The 18,875-nt window shown below is 44.3% G+C and overlaps 1 protein-coding gene across 3 annotated transcripts; it reads right to left on the minus strand.

The window, feature by feature from the left end:
* Positions 1 to 8,286: 8,286 nt before the first annotated feature.
* CLDN34 (claudin 34) lies at positions 8,287 to 15,960 on the minus strand. Of its 3 annotated transcripts, none has more exons than XM_027608698.2 (3): positions 15,667 to 15,960; positions 14,883 to 14,926; positions 8,287 to 9,199 (listed from the first exon to the last, which is right to left on the minus strand). In XM_027608698.2, exons 1-3 carry the CDS (start codon positions 15,890 to 15,892, stop codon positions 8,534 to 8,536), a joined length of 936 nt encoding a protein of 311 aa, XP_027464499.1. In that variant the 5' UTR covers positions 15,893 to 15,960; the 3' UTR covers positions 8,287 to 8,533. The 3 variants fall into 3 exon arrangements, with proteins under 3 accessions (XP_027464499.1, XP_027464498.1, XP_027464500.1); XM_027608697.2 differs by having other exon boundaries at positions 14,883 to 14,962; XM_027608699.2 differs by lacking the exons at positions 14,883 to 14,926; positions 15,667 to 15,960 and adding an exon at positions 13,262 to 13,656.
* Positions 15,961 to 18,875: the final 2,915 nt, after the last annotated feature.

Below are 18,875 nucleotides of genomic sequence, written 5' to 3' on the forward strand. Positions count from 1 at the left end.
ACAGTCAAGATGCATGAGTAGAAGGTGCATGCTTTGTACGCACTAGATCCTTAAAGTTCTCGGTCAGATGTTTCGGCGGCTTCTCTCGTGTGAGAAATACCCGGTGAATGTTTGCGGAAAGAATTCGTCAGTGAGTGAATGAGCTGGAGTTGCCTCTCTCTCGGCTGGCCTCAGGCAGGATTTTGGAATATATCAAAATAGGGTGTTAGGAGGGCTTAGAAGTTACCCTGGGAGCTGACTGGGCCACATACGACGTTTGGGAGAAAAAGGCATTCCACAGTCCATGAAGGGCATGCCTACTGGGTGGGGTCCTGGGCGCAGTGGTTTACTGATTTATTGATTTTAAGATTTATTTATTTATTTGAGAGAGAGAGAGCAAGTGCGCGTGAGTGCAGGGCTGGGGACAGAGAGAGAGGGAGCGAAAGTCGCAAGCTGACTCCACGCTGAGTGTAGAGCCTGACGCCGGGCTTCAATCTCATGACCCTGAGATCACGACCTGAGCTGAAATCAAGAGTCGGACGCCTAACTGACCGTGCCACTCAGGTGCCCCGTAATACAAAGTTAAAAAAACCAAATCTTAACTGTTGTATTAATCTCGCCAAAAGAGAAGAAATGTTTATGACCCCTATAACACACACACACAACTTAACTGCTGAATGGAAAAAGTAAATACGGGTTGAAAGTCTAAGCGTACACCCCAGCAATCCCACTCCAAGATGTCTATCCAAGGCAAATAAAAATGCATTCATTCACAAATCCAAATGCAAATGTGAATTGTACCTTTTTTCATATTTGCCTCATTCTGGAAACAACCCAATGCCAAAAAAAAGCTACCTTAAACATTCTTCAAAAAACAAAAGTAGACTTGAACAGAGGGAAAGATCCATACCATGCTCTTGAATAAGGAGACTTAATATTATAAATGTGTAAATTATTCCTAAGTTAACTTATACACTTAGCATGATCCTAATAAAAATACTAACATTTTTTTTCAGTCTGAAGTAACACAAGGTGATCATGAAATTCATATTGAAAAATAAGCAGAAACAACTAAGAAATTCTAAGCATGGGGAGTGAAGAAGCATATCATATAGCATAGCATTTTTTAAATTTATTTAAGTAATCTCTACACCCAATGTGGGGCTCAAACTTATGCCCCAAAGATCAAGAGTCACATGCTCTTCCGACTGAGGCAGCCAGGCTCCCCATGACATTTTATTTTAAAATAGGACTTTAAAATTTAAACCAGTATAGTATGGGCACATCAATACCCAAATACTCTAAAGAAGTCAAATAGAATGTCCATAAATGGATCCAATATCTGTGGAATTTACTATATGAAAGAAAGACAGCATCTCAAATCAGTGTAGAAAAGATACTAGGTGTTTGCTTTTTTTTTCTTCTAAAGATGTTATTTATTCATTTGACAGAGAGAGCACAGGGGGAAGCAGGCTCCCCGCTGAGCAGGGAGCCCGATGCGGGGCTCGATCCCAGGACCCTGGGGCCATGACCTGAGCCGAAGGCAGCCGCTTAATGGACTGAGCCACCCAGGTGCCCCAGGGTTTTTGTTGTTTTGTTTTTGTTTTTTTAATTAAGTAGTATGGTACAAAAGGAGAATCATTTTTAAAAGGTAAATTTGGCCCAATATCTCACACTGTACGTCAGGATAAAGTCTAAATGAATACAGTAAAAATGAAGTATTAGGGAAAAAAATGAACACATGCCTTTAGAACAGGGGGGTGGAAAAATATGCCTAAATTGTGACTCAGATACCAGAAGCATAAAGGATTGATAATGAGACGACATATAAACTTTACCAAAACCATTTGCATAACAAAAAATGTAGTAAGCAAAGTTCGAAAATAAAAATTAAGAAAGGTATTTGTAAGTGAAGGCACAGAGGGCAAAGGGCACATACACCTACTGCAGTAAGATCTCCTAAACATCAAGAATATCGACAAACTCAGTAGAAGAATGGGCTAGAAATACGAGTAGGTGAGTGGTAGGCATCTGTGACATGGACTCCAAGGATCCCCACCTTCCTCATATTAGTGCCCTTGATCTTCTCCCCTTGACCCTGAGCTGGACCCAGCAACTTGCTTCTAATGCATCGAAAGTGGCAAAAGTGATGGGATTGTGACTTCCGTGATTAACCTGTAACAAAAACCCATGACTTCCGTCCTGCAGGCACTCTCTGCTGCTCTCTCCCTTCCTTGCTCTGATGAAGTCAGCTGCCACGTTTTGAGACGCTCTACTGAGAGGCCCATCTGGCAAGCAACTGAAGACTAAGGCCAATAGCTTACGAGGAGCCAATGAAATGAATCCTGCCAACAACAACGCAAGTAAACGATGAGGTGGCTTCCCCGCTGGAGCCTTCCAGTGACAGCAATGGCCTGCTTGGCATTTTGGTTGCAGCTTTGTGAAAGACCGTGAAGCAGAGGATCCAGCTAAGTTGTTCTCAAACTACTGATTCATAGAAGCTGGAAGATAATAAATGTGTGTTGCTTGAAGCCACGAAGTTTCGGGAGAACTGACTACACAGCTGCAGATACCTGACAGCGCACTGAAGAAATGAAGACTAGCCTTAAGACATTTGATAAAATGCTCATCCTTACTAACGAGAAATATACATTGGAAACGATATGGAGATACCATTTGTCACCTATCATACGGAAGAAAAATTCAAAAGTTTTACAGAGTATTTTTTTTTTTTTTTTTGGACGAGGCCACAAGGAAGCAGGCACTTTCAGAGATTGCTCACGGGAACGCAAAGTGTATCAGCCTGTGTGTAGCGACCCTGTGCTCCCTGCGTCCTAGGAACCTATGGAAGAGATCCACCGGCAAAAACACACAGAGGCGTGCACAGAGGCATGATACATATATACACGCAGAGACACCTAACTGGCTGAATAAACTAGGGTACAGCCACACAGGGGAATACTGCACAGCCAAAACACCGTGAGATCTCTGTATACTGATAAAGTGATCTGCAGGAATTTACTGTCAAGTGAAAGACAGGTGTATACACCCCAGATAATATATAGACTGTGGTTGCATTTTGTGAAAAAGATGGAATAAATATGAATATACAACATCCATATTTGCAAAGAAAATATTGGAAAATAAACCAAAAATTTAAAAGTTATCTAAGATGGGGGTGGTGCCTGAGTGGCTCAGTCGGTCAAGTGTCTGCCTTTAGCTCAAGTCACGATCCCGGGGTCCTGGGATCGAGCCCCACATCGGGCTCCCTGCTCCGCGGGGAGCCTGCTTCTCCCTCTCCCGCTCCCCCTGCTTGTGTTCCCTCTGTCAAATAAATAAATAAATCTTAAAAAAGTCATCTAAGATGGGAAAGAATAGAATGGGGATAGGAAAAGACGTTTATTGAGACTAAATCTGGTTTAGTAACTTTGACTTCAAAATAAGTATTTCACACATTCAAAAAATAAAACTATGTCAAAAACACAAAAGTAAAAATAGAAAACAAGATGAAATGAATAAACTGAATTGCTTACCGACTTGGTGATATAACCATCATTATATCAACAAATTTTACAAAGCTGTACTTTGACTATATACACCTAACACAATGCATTTTAGAGACAAACAGGGCTTACAAGAAACCTTAGGCTTTCTTCAGTAGTCTTATGGCTAATAGTGATAGCAGTAATATTTACAAATTTTACAACTCACAGAATAAATATGTTAATATTGTTGGGTTTTGGGGGTGGGTGGCTCTGTCTCTTAAGTGTTTGACTCTTTTTTTTTTTTAAGATTTTATTTATTTATTTGACAGAGAGAGACACAGCGAGAGAGGGAACACAAGCAGGGGGAGCGGGAGAGGGAGAAGCAGACTCCCTGCCGAACGGGGAGCCCGATGCGGGGCTCCATCCCAGGACCCTGGGATCATGAGCTGAGCCGAAGGCAGATGCCCAACGACTGAGCCACCCAGGCGCCCCAAGTGTTTGACTCTTGATTTCAGCTCAGGTCACCATCTCCGGGTCGTGAGATCGAGCCCTTGATCAGGCTCCATGCTCAGGGGGAGTCTGCTTCTCTTCTCTCTCTCTCTCTGCCCTCCCCTCCCCGATTCACGGGCATGCTCTCCCTCTTTAAAATAAATAGATCTTAAAAAAAATATTGGTGGGTTTTCAATGTGGGAGAAAGAAATGTAATATCAGATTGCAGCTAAAGATTCTACAAGTTTGAATTGAAAAAAGTTTTATAATATTTTTTTCCTCTTAAAAAATCATATATCCTAGTTCTGTCCGCTAAAATACCTAGATATGAAGACAAAGAATGAGCACCACCAGTGCCTAAATTGTTCATTTCTAAATACCATCTCCACGTCTCGGGCTCACTGAAGGAATGGCATGCTAGTTCAAGGCCTTGGGCCTGAAATGTACATGATGCACCTAGGTCATCTTGTTGAGGCACAGAAAAGCCTCAAAGACTAACGGGGACTGCTAGTGGAGTTTCTTCTTGGAGTGATGAAATGTTCTGTAATCAGGTAAGTGGTGCTGGCTGCAGTTACGTGAATATACTAAAAACCACTCGTACATGTGGTTTTTTTGTGGTATGTGAATTATACTTTACTAAATTGTTATTAAAATGTTAAAGTATTTTTAGTAACAACAATGGGATGGGAACCGCCATCAGGACTGCTGTGCAGGCCACAGGAATCATGATTGACCGTGAGTCGTTGGAAGTATCCCTCAGGTGATGGGGATAGAGAATCAGCTAGTAAAGAGTTTCATTAAATGGTGCAGCTTTGGATTCCAGGAGGAGGCATACGGCTAACACCAGCATGTACTGAGCACACTGTCACGATACGGGTTTTCAGGGGGCAAAACCTTGCCAGTATATAATGTAAATCTCAGAGAATCGGAAAATTACAAAAAAAAAGATCCACTAAGACATAGAATGGAGCATAAAGAGCATGAAAAAAATGCTGAATGCAAAAAGCAGATTTTTCAAATAAAACACGTAGTCAGGAATCCAGTGTTTTTACAAAAGTATTCCAGCATCATCCAAACAGGCGTGAGCCATAAGAGAGCTCCATGCTCTGGGAAAAGACTTCGAGGTTTTTTTTTTTTTTCAAACATACTGGAAAACATGCTGAAAGAGTTGAGATGAAAACAATACCATGTCCATGGACTTCAGCAACCTTCATCAAAATGACGGCAAGCTCTCAGAGGTGGAAAAAGTTCAAACAGGCACGCACATAGATTGCAGGCATGCACATTATCAACAGGCTAATGTCTCAAAATCCTCGAGACTATGATAGCGCCATGATCTTACTGCGTTTAGAATTTGCTTTGCTCCTGGGGCAGCTGGGTGGCTCAGTCAGTTAAGCAGCCCACTCTTGATTTTGGCTCAGGTCATGATCTCGGGCTCCTGGGATGGAGTCCCACGTCAGACTCCAGGCTCAGCAGGGAATCTGCTTGAGATTCTCTCCCTCTCCCTGTGCCCCTCCCCCTACTCATGCACGCTCGCTCTCTAAAATAAACAAATCTTAAAAAAAAAAAAAAAAAAAAGAATTTGCTTTGCTCCTGGAGTGTCTCTGCAGAAAAATTCTTCCCTTTGAAATATTGACATTTTTCTAGTCAGGTTTCTTGAAAAAAAAAAAAAAAGGACAATGGTTTCAGTAATGCTTTGATTTTATTAAAAAGGCTTTTTTTCTAGAGCGCCTGGATGGCTCAGTTGGTTGAGCATCAGATTCTTGGTTTTGGCTCGGGTCATGATCTCAGGGTTGTGGGATCGAGCCCTGCATTGAGCCCTGCATTGGGCTCTGGGCTCAGTGAGGAGTCTGCTTGAGATTCTCTCCCTCTCCCTCTGCCCCTCCCCCGGCTTGTGTGCTCTCTCTCTAAAATAAATAAACCTTTTTAAAAAATGCTTTTATTTTTCTGGGGCGCCTGCCTGGCTTGGCCAGTAGAGCATGTGACTCTTAATCTTGGGGCCATGAGTTCAAGCCCCACGTTGGGTGCAGATTAAAAAAACGCTTTTTTTCTTAAACTTTAAACATAGGAACCATCACTGAAAAATGTTTAATAAAATGATTTTAAGCAGGGTACATCTGTACTCATTAATATTGTAGGTAGGTTTTTAGCTGGTGAAGTTAATTTGTTTTAAAAAATAAACTGAAAATTATGAGAAGGGAGAGTTTCCAGCATGTCCAAAAAACAATAAATCAATTTATAAAAACTGTCATTTATTTTGAAAATGAGACCCATGAATAGGTTTCAAGAGATCTGTGAACAGGTACAAAATTTTGCGTGTATGGGAATTATTCTGTGGAGAATTTCCACAAAGTTAAGAACCACTGGTATTAAAAGTAATGAGACACAAGTAAATAAATATACTTTAATTTCAACATCTAACATTTGATGCATATAGTTGTTAACTTTATTACTGATATGTCCTTCTCTCTGTTCTTTAGGAAAATCATTTTAATATAATGAATTTTATTGATAGAGTTGTTTGAAGTAAATAGGTTATAATTGTCTTGAATAAAGTTTTTTTTTTTTTTTAATTTTAAAATAATCCTGATAGAGACATGTCAAAAGGCCACATGTCCGTGTGGCTCCATTGCCAAAGATGGGACAGTCTGATCATAAAGGGAATGAATGCAGCTGAGTGAAACACTTTGAATATACAGATACCCACAAGTTACGATTAAAAACACTGATGAGCCAATTAGGGAAATCTGAATATGGACTACGTATTTTATTACATTAGGAAATTATTCACTTTTCTTGGTGTGATAATGACAACGTGGTTAAGAAAAAGGAGTCCTTGGGCACCTGAGTGGCTCAGTCATTAAGCGTCTGCGTTCGGCACGGGTCGTGATCCCGGGGTCCTGGGATCGAGCCCCGCGTCGGGCTCCCTGCTCCGCGGGAAGCCTGCTTCTCCCTCTCCCTCTCCCCCTGCTTGTGCTCCCTCTCTCGCTGTGTCTCTCCCTGTCAAATAAATGAATAAAATCTTAAAAAAAAAAAAAAAACCAAAACATGAAAACAGTCTCATGAGTTCTTGACACTCAAAAAAGAAAAAAGACAAAAATGAAAACTGATACTGAAAACAATTTAAAAAATACATAGGTCAACACCAAGATAATTAATGCATTCTTCCTCCTTCCTCTAGAAATTTAACAATTAAAGGGAAAAAAATGAAGCATTTACCTTGTCTTTTGCGTATGAGCTGCATTTTAGAGAACACAAGTGGCCATACTTGATGAGGGAAAGTTCTTCTTTACAAGAGCATCCCAGCTAATAAATCTGACAAGAATGTTCACATTAGAAAGTCATCACTTGTAATCCTTAGTGCAATAATTGATTTGCACAAGGACTATCAAAAGGTGGAAGGCTGATGAAATTTACAAGAGGGGTTGAGTTTTCCCCTCTGGATCTAGGCATCCATCTTAGCATCACTAAAGAGGTAAATTACTACATGCCACCTGTTATAATGTACTCAGTATTAGTACAGGGCATTGCCTTTGAAATACTCTTCCACAAAGAGCTGACCTGGAATCTAATCAAGCCTCGAAATGTAACAAGTTTAATGGTAGGACAATCGACCCACTTTCTTCAGCAAAGCAAAACTATTAAGAAGAAAAAAAAAAAAGGCAGGGGCGCCTGGCTGGTTCAGTAGGTGGAACATGAGACTCTTGATCTTGGGGTTCTGAGTTTGAGCCCCACGTTGGGTGTATAGATTAAAAATTAAATTTTCAAAAAGAAAAAAAGGCAGAGGGGGTGAGATAAGGGAAATACTTTAAGATTTAAGAGACAGAGCGGGCATGTTGTGTGGAAAAGATAAAATCGCAGAATTATTTTTGAGGCATTTTAAAAATTCTGATATGTATTTGATAACAAGGAGTAATTGTTAAATTTTTTTTAGGTATAATATGGTCATGCAAGGAAATGTCCATTTTTTTAGAAAGTAATATTGAAGTACATAAGGATGAAGGGACATGATAATGTCTGGGGTTTGCTTTAAAATACTTTGGGAAAAAACAGATTAAAAGCAAGGAGCTATAAAGCTAATATGACAGAATCTTGATAACTGTTGCGTGTGATAATGAGTGTGGGGTGATTCCTTCTATTATTCTACTTCTGCATATTTTGGAGAATTTTATATGATAGAGTGATGTTATCACCATACCACAAGAAATAAAGTTGGTTGTTTTTAGCAGAAGTTTAAGAGGAAACGTGAGAATCACAGAAAAATCTCACTTCTACACACTAGGTTTACAGTATTGATTATTTATTCAACAATAATTAAAATACAGATCCAGTAAGACCAAGTGGCAGGTGAGGAAGATTTTTTTTTTTAAATGAAATTTCCTCAATTCAATGAACTGGTGAATCAATGAAACGAAGACACAGAAGGTGAAGGTAAAGGAAGGAAATAGTTGGCCACCTTCTGCCCAAACTACCTTTGCCATGGTCTTGAATCTTTGGAAATATTTGATAGAACATCCTACTAATACTTCTCATAAACTCTTGGTCAAGCTGGATTCGCAAAGCCAACGCAACCAGGAGTTTTACATCTCTGAAGTTTGAGGATGCACTTGGCTAACCATGGGGAATTTGTAAGAGAGGAAAAGTAACCCACTTAACATCATCATGAAGGCAGCCAGACATGCCACCAGAAAGGCATTGCCAATCTCCTGAGTATTTGGCTTGAAGGGTATAGAGAGAGATGGGGGGAAGGTAATACCCTCTTCATTCATCATGGAGTGGTAATTCCAGACCACAGCGATTGAGATACAGATGCCAGCAGCCAGGTTCAGAATTCCTGACGCAACAAATGGAATGAAGGTGGCATTCTTCCAAAGAACTCCCATGCACGCATTTCTAAGTACAAAGATGAGGGAGGCTCTCCCTAAAAGGCCTAGAATGCTGGCGACCAGCAGGAGATTTTGAGAAACACGAATATCAAGAGGGAGGTAAGTATCACGGTAGTCGTAACGGTGGCAAAATGTGGCTCTGTTATAGTTGCTGATGTGGTGGTAAATGCAGACTTTCCACATTCCCACGCACACCAGGCCAGAGGGAAAGAGAGAGGTGTTGTCCAGGTACCACACTCTCCACTCCACGAGGCCCATAGAAGTGGTGGTGAGGATCCATCCGACCGTGGCGATAGCAAAACCTGCCACTTGGCAGTTAGCGCCATTGAACAGGAGCATGGCGGCCGCGTACCCAGGGAACTGCAAACAAACACAGAGCATCGTGAGGGTGGGGCCCTTGGGCTTGGAACAAGCCCCCGTGGGTGTGCAGAGCTATATTTGAGAATAGAGACATGGGACGTTCACATTCTGCTGGTGGGAGCGTAGAGCGAGCACACTTTGTGAAGGACCTTGGCACTATTCATCAAAAGCCTTAAAAGGTGCCGACTTTCAAACAGGCAGTTCCAGGGCGCCTGGGTGGCTCAGTCGGTTAAGCGACTGCCTTCCGCTCAGGTCATGATCCCGGAGTCCTGGGATGGAGCCCCGCATCGGGCTCCCTGCTCGGCGGGGAGTCTGCTTCTCCCTCTGACCCTCTTCCCTCTCGTGCTTTCTATCTCTCATTCTCTCTCTCTCAAATAAATAAATAAAATCTTCACACAGGCAGTTCCATTTTGGGGCATTCGTCCAAAGAAATAATTACGATCGGCCACAAATATTTAGTCATAAAGTGGTCATGATGGCACTGTTCGTAATACTGAAAAATGGGACACACGGTCAAGTCCAACAACTGAGCTTGGTTAAATAAGTTATGCTATAGCCATGCAATGGAGCTATGTGCTAATGTTCAATACACGGCTGGAATCGAGCACGGTGTAGTATTTTGTGTTTGGCTCTGCTTACTTGCATAATGTTTTAAGTTTCATCCACGTCCTGCCACGTATGAATAGTTTGTTCCTTTTCATTGCTGGGTCCTATTCAATTGTAGGGATAGGCCACAGTTTAAGTTTTTGGACATTGGGATCGGTTCCAAGTTTGGACTACTATGAATAGTGCTGCTCTAAACATTTCTATGTAATATTTTGTATGGGTATACATTCTCATTTCTCTTGTGTAGACACCTAGAGTGGGGCTAGTGGGGCATATGGTTAAGTGTTGCTGAACTTTTTACAAAGTGCTAAACCATTTCCCCAGTGGCTCCACCATTTTGCATTCCCACCAGCACTGCATGAGGGTTCCAGTTTCTCTAACTCTTTTCCAACAGTTGATATGTTTCACCTTTTTGATTACATCCATTCTAATTACCATTAAAACGTAATGTAACCAAAAGGAAGATGTCCCCAATATATCAAGTACAAACAGTAAGTTACAAAATAGTACATATAATCATGGATATAAGTAGAACTGGAAGTCTGTATGCTAAGTTAGTAAGAGACATTTTTAACTGGGTTGGAGGGATTATGAGTTTTTAAAACTATTTGTATTGTGAAGAATCGCATAGCACACAAAATCTAAGTGTACAGCTCAATGAATTATCACAGGGCAAATGACCACATAGACACCACTTGGTTTAAGATATATAACATTATCATTTCCTTATTTGTCTTTATCTTTTTTTCACCTTAGCATGAACCCCCAAGCATCTTGGTTCAATTCTGCCTGTTTTTCAAAACAGGGATCATGCAGTAGGCATTCCTCTGTGACTGGCTTCTTTCACTCAGCACTGTTTATGACCTTGGATTGTGATTTTTTATTTTTTATTTATTTTTATTTATTTATTTATTTTAAAGATTTTATTTGACAGAGAGAGACACAGTGAGAGAGGGAACACAAGCAGGGTGAGTGGGAGAGGGAGAAGCAGGCCTCCCGCGGAGCAGGGAGCCCGATGCGGGGCTCGATCCCAGGACCCTGGGATCACGACCTGAGCCGAAGGCAGACGCTTAACGACTGAGCCACCCAGGCGCCCGGATTGTGATTTCTTAAATGATGTCTGGCTGTTCAAGGCTCTTAAGGTATTTCTGTCATGAGCATGATTTTTTAAATAAAAACAATAACAAAGACTTCATTAAAGTTATGAAGCAATGGAGGATGAATTATAACTGGTACATAACTACACTGTAGGAGCTCTTGTTCATTCGCCATAAGACTTAGCAGATATAAAAGTAGAATATTTCATAATGTGGGAAAACATCCGTGATGGGTTGAATTTAAAACACAGATAATAAAACTACAAGTTTGTAGTGTGACCTTATTTATGCCCATCCTAAAATAAGCTGGAAAAATGCAAGACAAGATGCCTCTATTGGGATTACTAGTGATTTTTTTTTTTTTTTTATGTTTTAAGGTAAAAGTCTATTACTTTTTCAATTGGGGGAAAATGGGGGTGTACAAGGGGTAAAGTATAGAAATGAATAGATAAGGCAGAAGCAGGCGTGGAAGCCAGTTCATGGAGAGCATCAGGGGGTCTGGACTTTATTATGGGGGCATCCCACGCTGGGACGTATTTATTTACCATTCACGTGTGGTTTGCGTGACAGAAAGAGGTGTGTGCTTGTAAGGAAAGCTCTTCGAAATACCTCGCTAAGTGAAAACGCGTGTTGCAAAAGCATGTGTATAGAAATGGCCCCATTGGGGCGCCTGGGTGGTGCAGTCGGTTGAGGGTCCGACTCTTGGTTTCGGCTGGGGCCGTGATCTCAGGGTCGTGAGATCCAGCCCAGCATGAGGTTCCGCGCTCAGTGCACACTGAGTCGGCCTGGATTCTCTCTCCCTCTCCCTCTGCACCCCCTCTCCCCTCTCCGCCCCCACCCTCCTGTGCTCGTTCTAAAATAAAGAAATGGCCTCACTTCGGTGAAAGTTAGGGCAAACGTATAATACATGTTTATATATGTATAAACACAATATATATATATACAAACATATAAAACATGTTTGCATGTGAATAGAGAATTTCTGGGTACAGGAAATGGTTAACAGTTGTCACCTCTGGGAAGCAGGACTGGGGTAAGGGCCCTGGAGGTACAACCTTCCCGCCATGCCCAGCATCCTCTCTTCCTCGGTTTTAATTTTTTGCCAGAAACACGTAACGCTCTTAAAAGGTAAACGATTAATCGAGAAGGGGGAGGGAAGCGGGACAGAGACAGGCCACGCTGCCTCTGAGGGAGGTGAGTGGCGCCAGGCCCTGGGCTGAGCCGGACCTCGGGGAGCAGGGAGGGTGGGGAGGGCACGGGAGGGCTTCGTGGGTAGCGGCTCAGCCTCCTGCAGCACTCCCGAGCCCCGGGCTCTGTGCCAGGTCGGCAGTTGCTAAACTTCTTGGTCTCAGGACCAAAAAGGTCTCCACCCTTTGCACTTAGAAGAGGTGGAGGTAGGTGGTTACTGGGTCATGGAGTTTCAGTTTGGGAAGGTGAAAAAAGTTCTGGAGATGGATACTGGAGGGAGGTGATGGTTGCACACAAGAAGCTACTTCACACCACTGACCTGGACCCTTAAAAATGGTTAAAATGCTCAATGATGTTATATGTATTTTCCTGCAGTAAGAAAAAAAAAAAACCAAAAAATTTATTGATGACCCCAAAGAGTTTTTGTTCACACAGTTTATATCCACTGATATTTATCATATCAGGAATTAAAAGTGAGAAATTTAAAATTACTTATTACTTCATGTAATAAACATTATGTATTAACAAGGATTTTTACGAAAAGTGACTATATTTTCCAAACAGAATTTAGAGGACATTGCTTTTAGCAATCTGCAAATTGTGTGTAAATTACACATTAAATTCTAAGAATGGAAGGGAAGGAGCAAACTATCAGCAGAAGCATGGTTCAGGATCAAGCTGGAGACAACGCAAACACCCACCTACAGAAGGGACAAAGGAACTGTGGGTTATTCATACGATGGAACACTATCCACCCCGCACAAACGGTTACGACAGCATTTGTGGCGTTTGTCGTTAAGTACTTACTGACCTACGCCCTCCAGCTGGGCATAAACAGTGTGTCACTTACTCACAATTCACTTAGTAGAAGGCCGGTACCCAATGGGCATGTGAAGTTTGTTGAGTGGGCCAAATGTGTCCCTGGAGGCCTCCTCCAGAACTCCTTCTCAAACCTGAATTCATCTGTAAGATGGAGACCCAGCCCAGCACTGATGGCCTTGTTGAGTCAGAAACTCCCAACAGAACCCCCCGAGTCTCTGTAACCCATGCCATGTGGTCAAGAGGAACATGACCACGTTCTCGCTCTCATGTGAATGTTAAATGCTCCGTGACCTAATGGGAAGAACAGAGACAAGCTCCATGACCTTATGGGAACAGTGGAGACACCGACCCGTTTGTCTTTGGCTCCAGAGGAGATCCGCTTCTCGCCGCCGCTCTGGGGTTGCCTGCCGCAGACACTCGCTGTCCCCTTTGCCATCAGGCAGCCGGCCCCTTCTCTCCTAAGGGGCCACTTCCAACCCAACATTGGACGAGACCACCAGGACTTTGAAGGGTGCTGTTGCGACAGTCTGGATCTCGTCTCATCCAAGTCCTCTGGCCCTACTTACATACCACTGACAAACCTACACAGGCACTTACGCCAACATTTTAAAACCTTTAAAGAAAATTCTGGAACATTGGGGCCATTGTGACACGGGAGCTGGGTAGAAAGGACAGCCATTTTATGGCTTGTCTACTGTTTGCTAAAAGGAAGGGCCCCCTAAGAGAATTATAAAAGCAACGTTGTACCCCTTAGGAGTTCTTCCCTACCCGCCCCTTCCCGCCCCCGGGCCCCTGGTTCTCCGTGTTTACAGATTTGCCTCTTATGGGTAGCTCCTATAAACAGAGTCCTACCATTCGTGGCCTTTGTGTCTGGCTTCTTCTAAGCATCATGTTTTGCGGGTTCATCCATAGATGTATTGGTACTTCATTCCTTTTCATGGCCCAGTAATATTCCACTGTATACATCTACCACCGTTTCTTGAGCAGGTGATGGGCACTTGGGTTGTTTTCCCTTTGGGGCTATTATGAATGATGCTGCTATGAACACTGATGTGTGTCTGTATGGATATGTTTTCATTTCTCTTGGGTATGTACCTAGGAGTGGAATTGCTGGGTCACAAGGTAACTCTCTGTCTAACGTTGTGAGGGACCACCAAGTTGTTTCCTTAAGTGGCCGCACCGTTTGGTAATCCTACCAGCAATGTTTTAGGGCTCGAATTTCTCCCCCTCCTTGTGACCCTTGTTATTGCTTGCCTGTTCGGGTTTGAGGACTATGTATATGGAATCACTATGTGAGCTCAGTGTAAAGGACCCTTAGGAACAAGGGGCACTTAGAGACTGAGCCTAATTGTAGTTTTCTGGTTATTTTCTGGCCTCAGGAAGTTTAAAACACAAATATTCTTACCAGACTCTGGCTTATAGCCTGAACGTAATTTCCATCCTTCGAATTTAACAGAGCTTTGTGAACTCTGAAATGCTTTCTCCGAGATGGGAAACCTTTCAATGGGGTGTTCTAGTAGGTGCTAGTTTTCATTAACACTTGCAATGTATACCTCACACTTTGCCTGAGTTCTGACGGGTCTTTGGTTCAGATTGGAAAGTCTCCACTTCTAAGGGCGGAACGATGGCATGTCGCAGAGACGGATTATTTTTTTTCCCCCTAGCCAAGGAGACCAAATGTGAGGGCTACACATGTTGGGTAACTGGAGAATACGAAAGAGAAAAGGGGAAGCAAATGGCGAGGACACAGGCAGTTTCAGAAGAGGTGGGCTTTGTGGAGTAGGAAAGGTGGACTTTAAACGGGGCAATGAAATACCAATAAAATAAATAGCAATAACCTAAAAAAACCCCAGTGAGGCTGTCCCACGATGATGTTACTATGGTGTCACAGCACAAAGGCTGCGGGATGGAGAGAGCTGAAGAGGTTCTACGTGGGATGAGGTGGCCCTCTGTGCTGGTCAGCCACTTACACTTTCCTTAGGCTTCACTGGTGGGTGACGCTGATGCGGTACCACTCGAATCCACGTCAGAAGAGACCAGGAATGGGCATCCAAATGGGAAAGCAAGGAACAGCAAATTAATCTTTGAGAGTGAGTGAAGCAAACACTTGGGTGGTCAATGAGTCAAGACACAATGAAGGAGGGCAGGAGACACAACAAAAACTCAAAAAATTAAATGTGGAATTACCCCATGATCCAGCAACCCCAGCTTTTGGTATATACCCAGCGGAAGAGAGAGCAGATACCTGCCCCTCCCCACCCCCGCCGCGTTCGTAGCAGCATCCTCCGCAACAGCCAAGAGGGGGAAACCCGAATGTCTATCCGGGGATGAATGGATAGACAAAATGGGGTCTCTACACACAAGGGAGGATTTCTCAGCCTTAAAGAGGAAGGACATTCTGACACTTGTTCCAACACGGATGGACCTTGAAGACATTGTAGTGAAATAAGCCAAGAGACCCAAGAGACAAATAGTGGGGTTCCGCTTCTGTGCAGCGCCTAGAGCAGAGTCCTAGGCACAGAAAGCAGGGCAGGGGTTGCCAGGGGCTGGGGGGGACACAAATGTGGCCAGTGGCGGTCAACGGGGACAGGGCTTCCGTTTGGGAAGAGGCCAACGTCCCGGACATGGATGGTGGCGGTGGCCGAACAACATTATGCATGTCCACTGAACTGTACGCTTACAGGTGTGGTAAAATGATCGATTTTGTGTTCTACTTTACCACAGTCAGACACACACAACAAAGCGGGGCCATACCTCCACTAAGGAGTGACGCAGTCTCCGCGGGGAGGAGTGTCTGCGGGAGGAGGGCGGCCGGCCACCGAGCCAGACGCACAGAAGCCCACGCAGCTCCTCCTCTAAGGACACCCTCCTTGCTCCTCCACGGCTGCTCCTTGGCAGGGCCCCCGGGAGGTCTCCGCCACCGCACCAGCCAGCCGCTCGCCTCCAAGGCCGTCTCCTCAGGCTTCCGCTGTCCCCACATTCTGCCACCCGTTGTCCTCACCTTCCAAGTTCTCGGTTGCTAGGTCCCAGGGGCGCCCGGGGGGGTGGGGCGGGGCTCAGTCGGTTAGATGGCTGACTCTTGATTTCAGCTCGGGTCTTGGTCTCCGGGCCTTAGTCTGAGGGTCGTGAGTTTGGGCCTGCGTTTGGCTCCACATGGGGCCCACTTAAAAAAAAGGGTAAGATAAAACAAAAATAAAAATAAAATAAAACAAACAAATCCCTTGGTTGCTAGGTCCTAAACGCCGGGACACCATCCGTTCTTTCATTGATCAGCGCACCTCCTTCGTTTCTTCATCACATATCCTATCAGGTTTTTTTTTTGGGGGGGGTGGGGGTGGGTGAGGTTTACTAATGGGTCATCAGAGTCCACTTTTAAGACACATCTGAGTCAGACCTGTCTCCTACTCACTTCCTCTCTTGTCCCCCCAGACACGGCATCTAACCCACCATCATCAGACAGGCGTTAGCAGAAATGGCACCCACCAGGGCGAGACTGAGCTGTGAAAGACCACAGGCAGCTAACACACTAGGGAAGATACCCTTAGTTTGTCGGAAAGGGCCTCCTTCTAGCTAGGCTTGGATTACAGGCTTGTTGACACATCATACACATGGGGAAGACAGTATGGAATATGCGCAATAATTCCTAATCTGTGAGAAATTGACCTAAGACTGGGAATAGCTTCAAACGGGGCTTTTGTAGACATGAGACTGCCAGAAAGTCACATAATGTCAGCTAAGCGGCACTTAGGACTAGATTTTATAGAGAAGCCAAAATTCTACCTGAATTGCTTAGTGTTTCCACCATAAGGAATTTATCCCAAGAAAATGAGCAGAGATATGTACAAAGATGTAACTGAAACACACACCCAAGGAGCTATATAACCGAGGTTGTAACTGGGGACAAGGAGGAAAAAACCCCATTTAGAGAATATGTTTGGTGAACCACTTTATATCCTCATAGTGTGATACGACACAGCAATTCAACACTATGTTGGTGAATAGTTAAGGGAAAAGTTCCCAGCTTTATTTTTTTTAAAGATTTTATTTGTTTATTTGAGAGAGAGAGAGAGAGAGAGAGAGGAGCGCAGGAGATATATGAATATATTACCTCCCGTAGCAGTGAGTCTCTGACAGCTCGAGCATCTTTATCTGTACAGGAAGGAAGATGACCGTTCTTGGCACGGAAGGGGGTAGAGCATGCGAAGGGCCTAATCGACCTGCAGGTCTCCTGAGGGAAAAAAAGGGGAAATCTCACGGCGCTCAGCGATGCCCACTGCATGGCCTGTTTTATTTACTTGCTCGTTCAATCCTTGTGCATAAATTAAGCGCTCCCTTGTACCAGGCCCCCAGCAGACAAGCACAAATATACACAGTTCCCCACCTTGAGCTCTGAGGGCTTAGGATTTAGTGGGCAAGCATGTTACGGAAACCTACAGTGGATGAGGCACTGGGGTTAGAAACACACGTTAGGCAGCGCAGACTCGTTCCATTGGATCCTGTTCACGACAACACACCTGAACCCCACATACAGTAGCTCCTCTCCCGAGACGACATGACAAGAGCAGATACTCTTTGGATGAGCAAAAGGAAAACCTTGAAAGCCGAAAACACATTTTTTGACTTTTCCATCCTGAAATAGCTTCAGACCTACAAAAACGTTGTGAGCGGCACAGACCTCTCCAGCCTCCACCCAGACTTCCCAAACGGAAACAGCTTCTGTAGCCACGGGGCGACAATCAGAAGCCAGAAGCCACCATCCACACAACAGTACGATCTCGGGACTTGTTCAAACGTCAGCGATCAGCCCAGCGGATGTCCTTTCACTGCCCTGGATGCGTCCTAGGGTCACGCGTGTTCGCTTGCCGGCTGGCCTGTTTTGAATAGAGCCTCTATCTTTCATCACCTTGGCCCCCCCTTTAAGAAAACTGGTAAGGCTTGGCCTTGTTTTTAAGGAATTTGCCTCACTTTGGGTTGGGTTGATGTATTTTCAGCAAGACCACTTCAGAAGGCAAACTGCGTCCTTCTTAGAGCGCACCACATACGGCATCCGTGTTCCCCTCCTGGTGCCGTCAGCCACGTGAACACCCCTCGACGTGGTCTTCGCCACTTTGGATAACGCTATCTGGCCAGGCTCGCCTTTGAATTTGATAACCGGGTTTAAGCTAGCCCAGCTCTATGCCTTGGTGAAATCTGGCAAAGACACTGTCACTGCGCTCAAGTTACGTCTACCATCTCTTTCCTCTCTGCCTATCTCAGGCGGCGCGGAGACGGCCACAAGCATTTTGGGGGCATCTGGTGGGGAGGTAGGAGGTTGCGACTACACAGCTCGGGTTTCGTGGGGTGTTCATGTGGGTCACCGTGACTCAAGATGCACCACATAGAAGAATAAACACATCGTGCGTTGCTTTTCTTCTCTTAACAGGAGATGCAGAAAACACGCCTCCAGAACACCTGTCTTGTAGGGTACAGACCTGTGGCAGTACCAGCAGACGGGTCTGAGAATGGAGTGAACGTCTGGTGTTCCCACGTCCCAGACTGGGTCTCAGGGTACCCAAGGTAGCTCCCCCTCAAGGAGTCCGATGGGTCCACAGCACTGTCACCAGTGTGATTCATCAGCATGAGCACGCAAGTGCTCAGGGACAGAACCGCGCACATCATCGTCAGTGGGCCACGGGACACGGCCACGGGACCGCAGCCTGGCACCGCTGTGGCAAGCCATGGCCGCATGTGAACTGTCCCCAGTTACTCATCTCCCACCTCAGACGAGACAAGCTGGAGTAGCCTGGATAGAGGCCAGAAATGCAAACAAGATTTGTGGTATTCATCCACTTTTATAAAAGTCTAACTTAGAGATTTTTTCCCCATTCTCAGTAAATATGCACTCTAGGTTTGAAGAAGTTTTTATTAAAGAGGCCCTCTCCTTCCTGTCTAGCCTTCAGGCCCCACAAACCTGCTCCAGAACA

The sequence above is a fragment of the Zalophus californianus genome, chromosome X (genome assembly GCF_009762305.2).
Source record: "Zalophus californianus isolate mZalCal1 chromosome X, mZalCal1.pri.v2, whole genome shotgun sequence".
NCBI classification, from domain to species: domain Eukaryota; kingdom Metazoa; phylum Chordata; class Mammalia; order Carnivora; family Otariidae; genus Zalophus; species Zalophus californianus.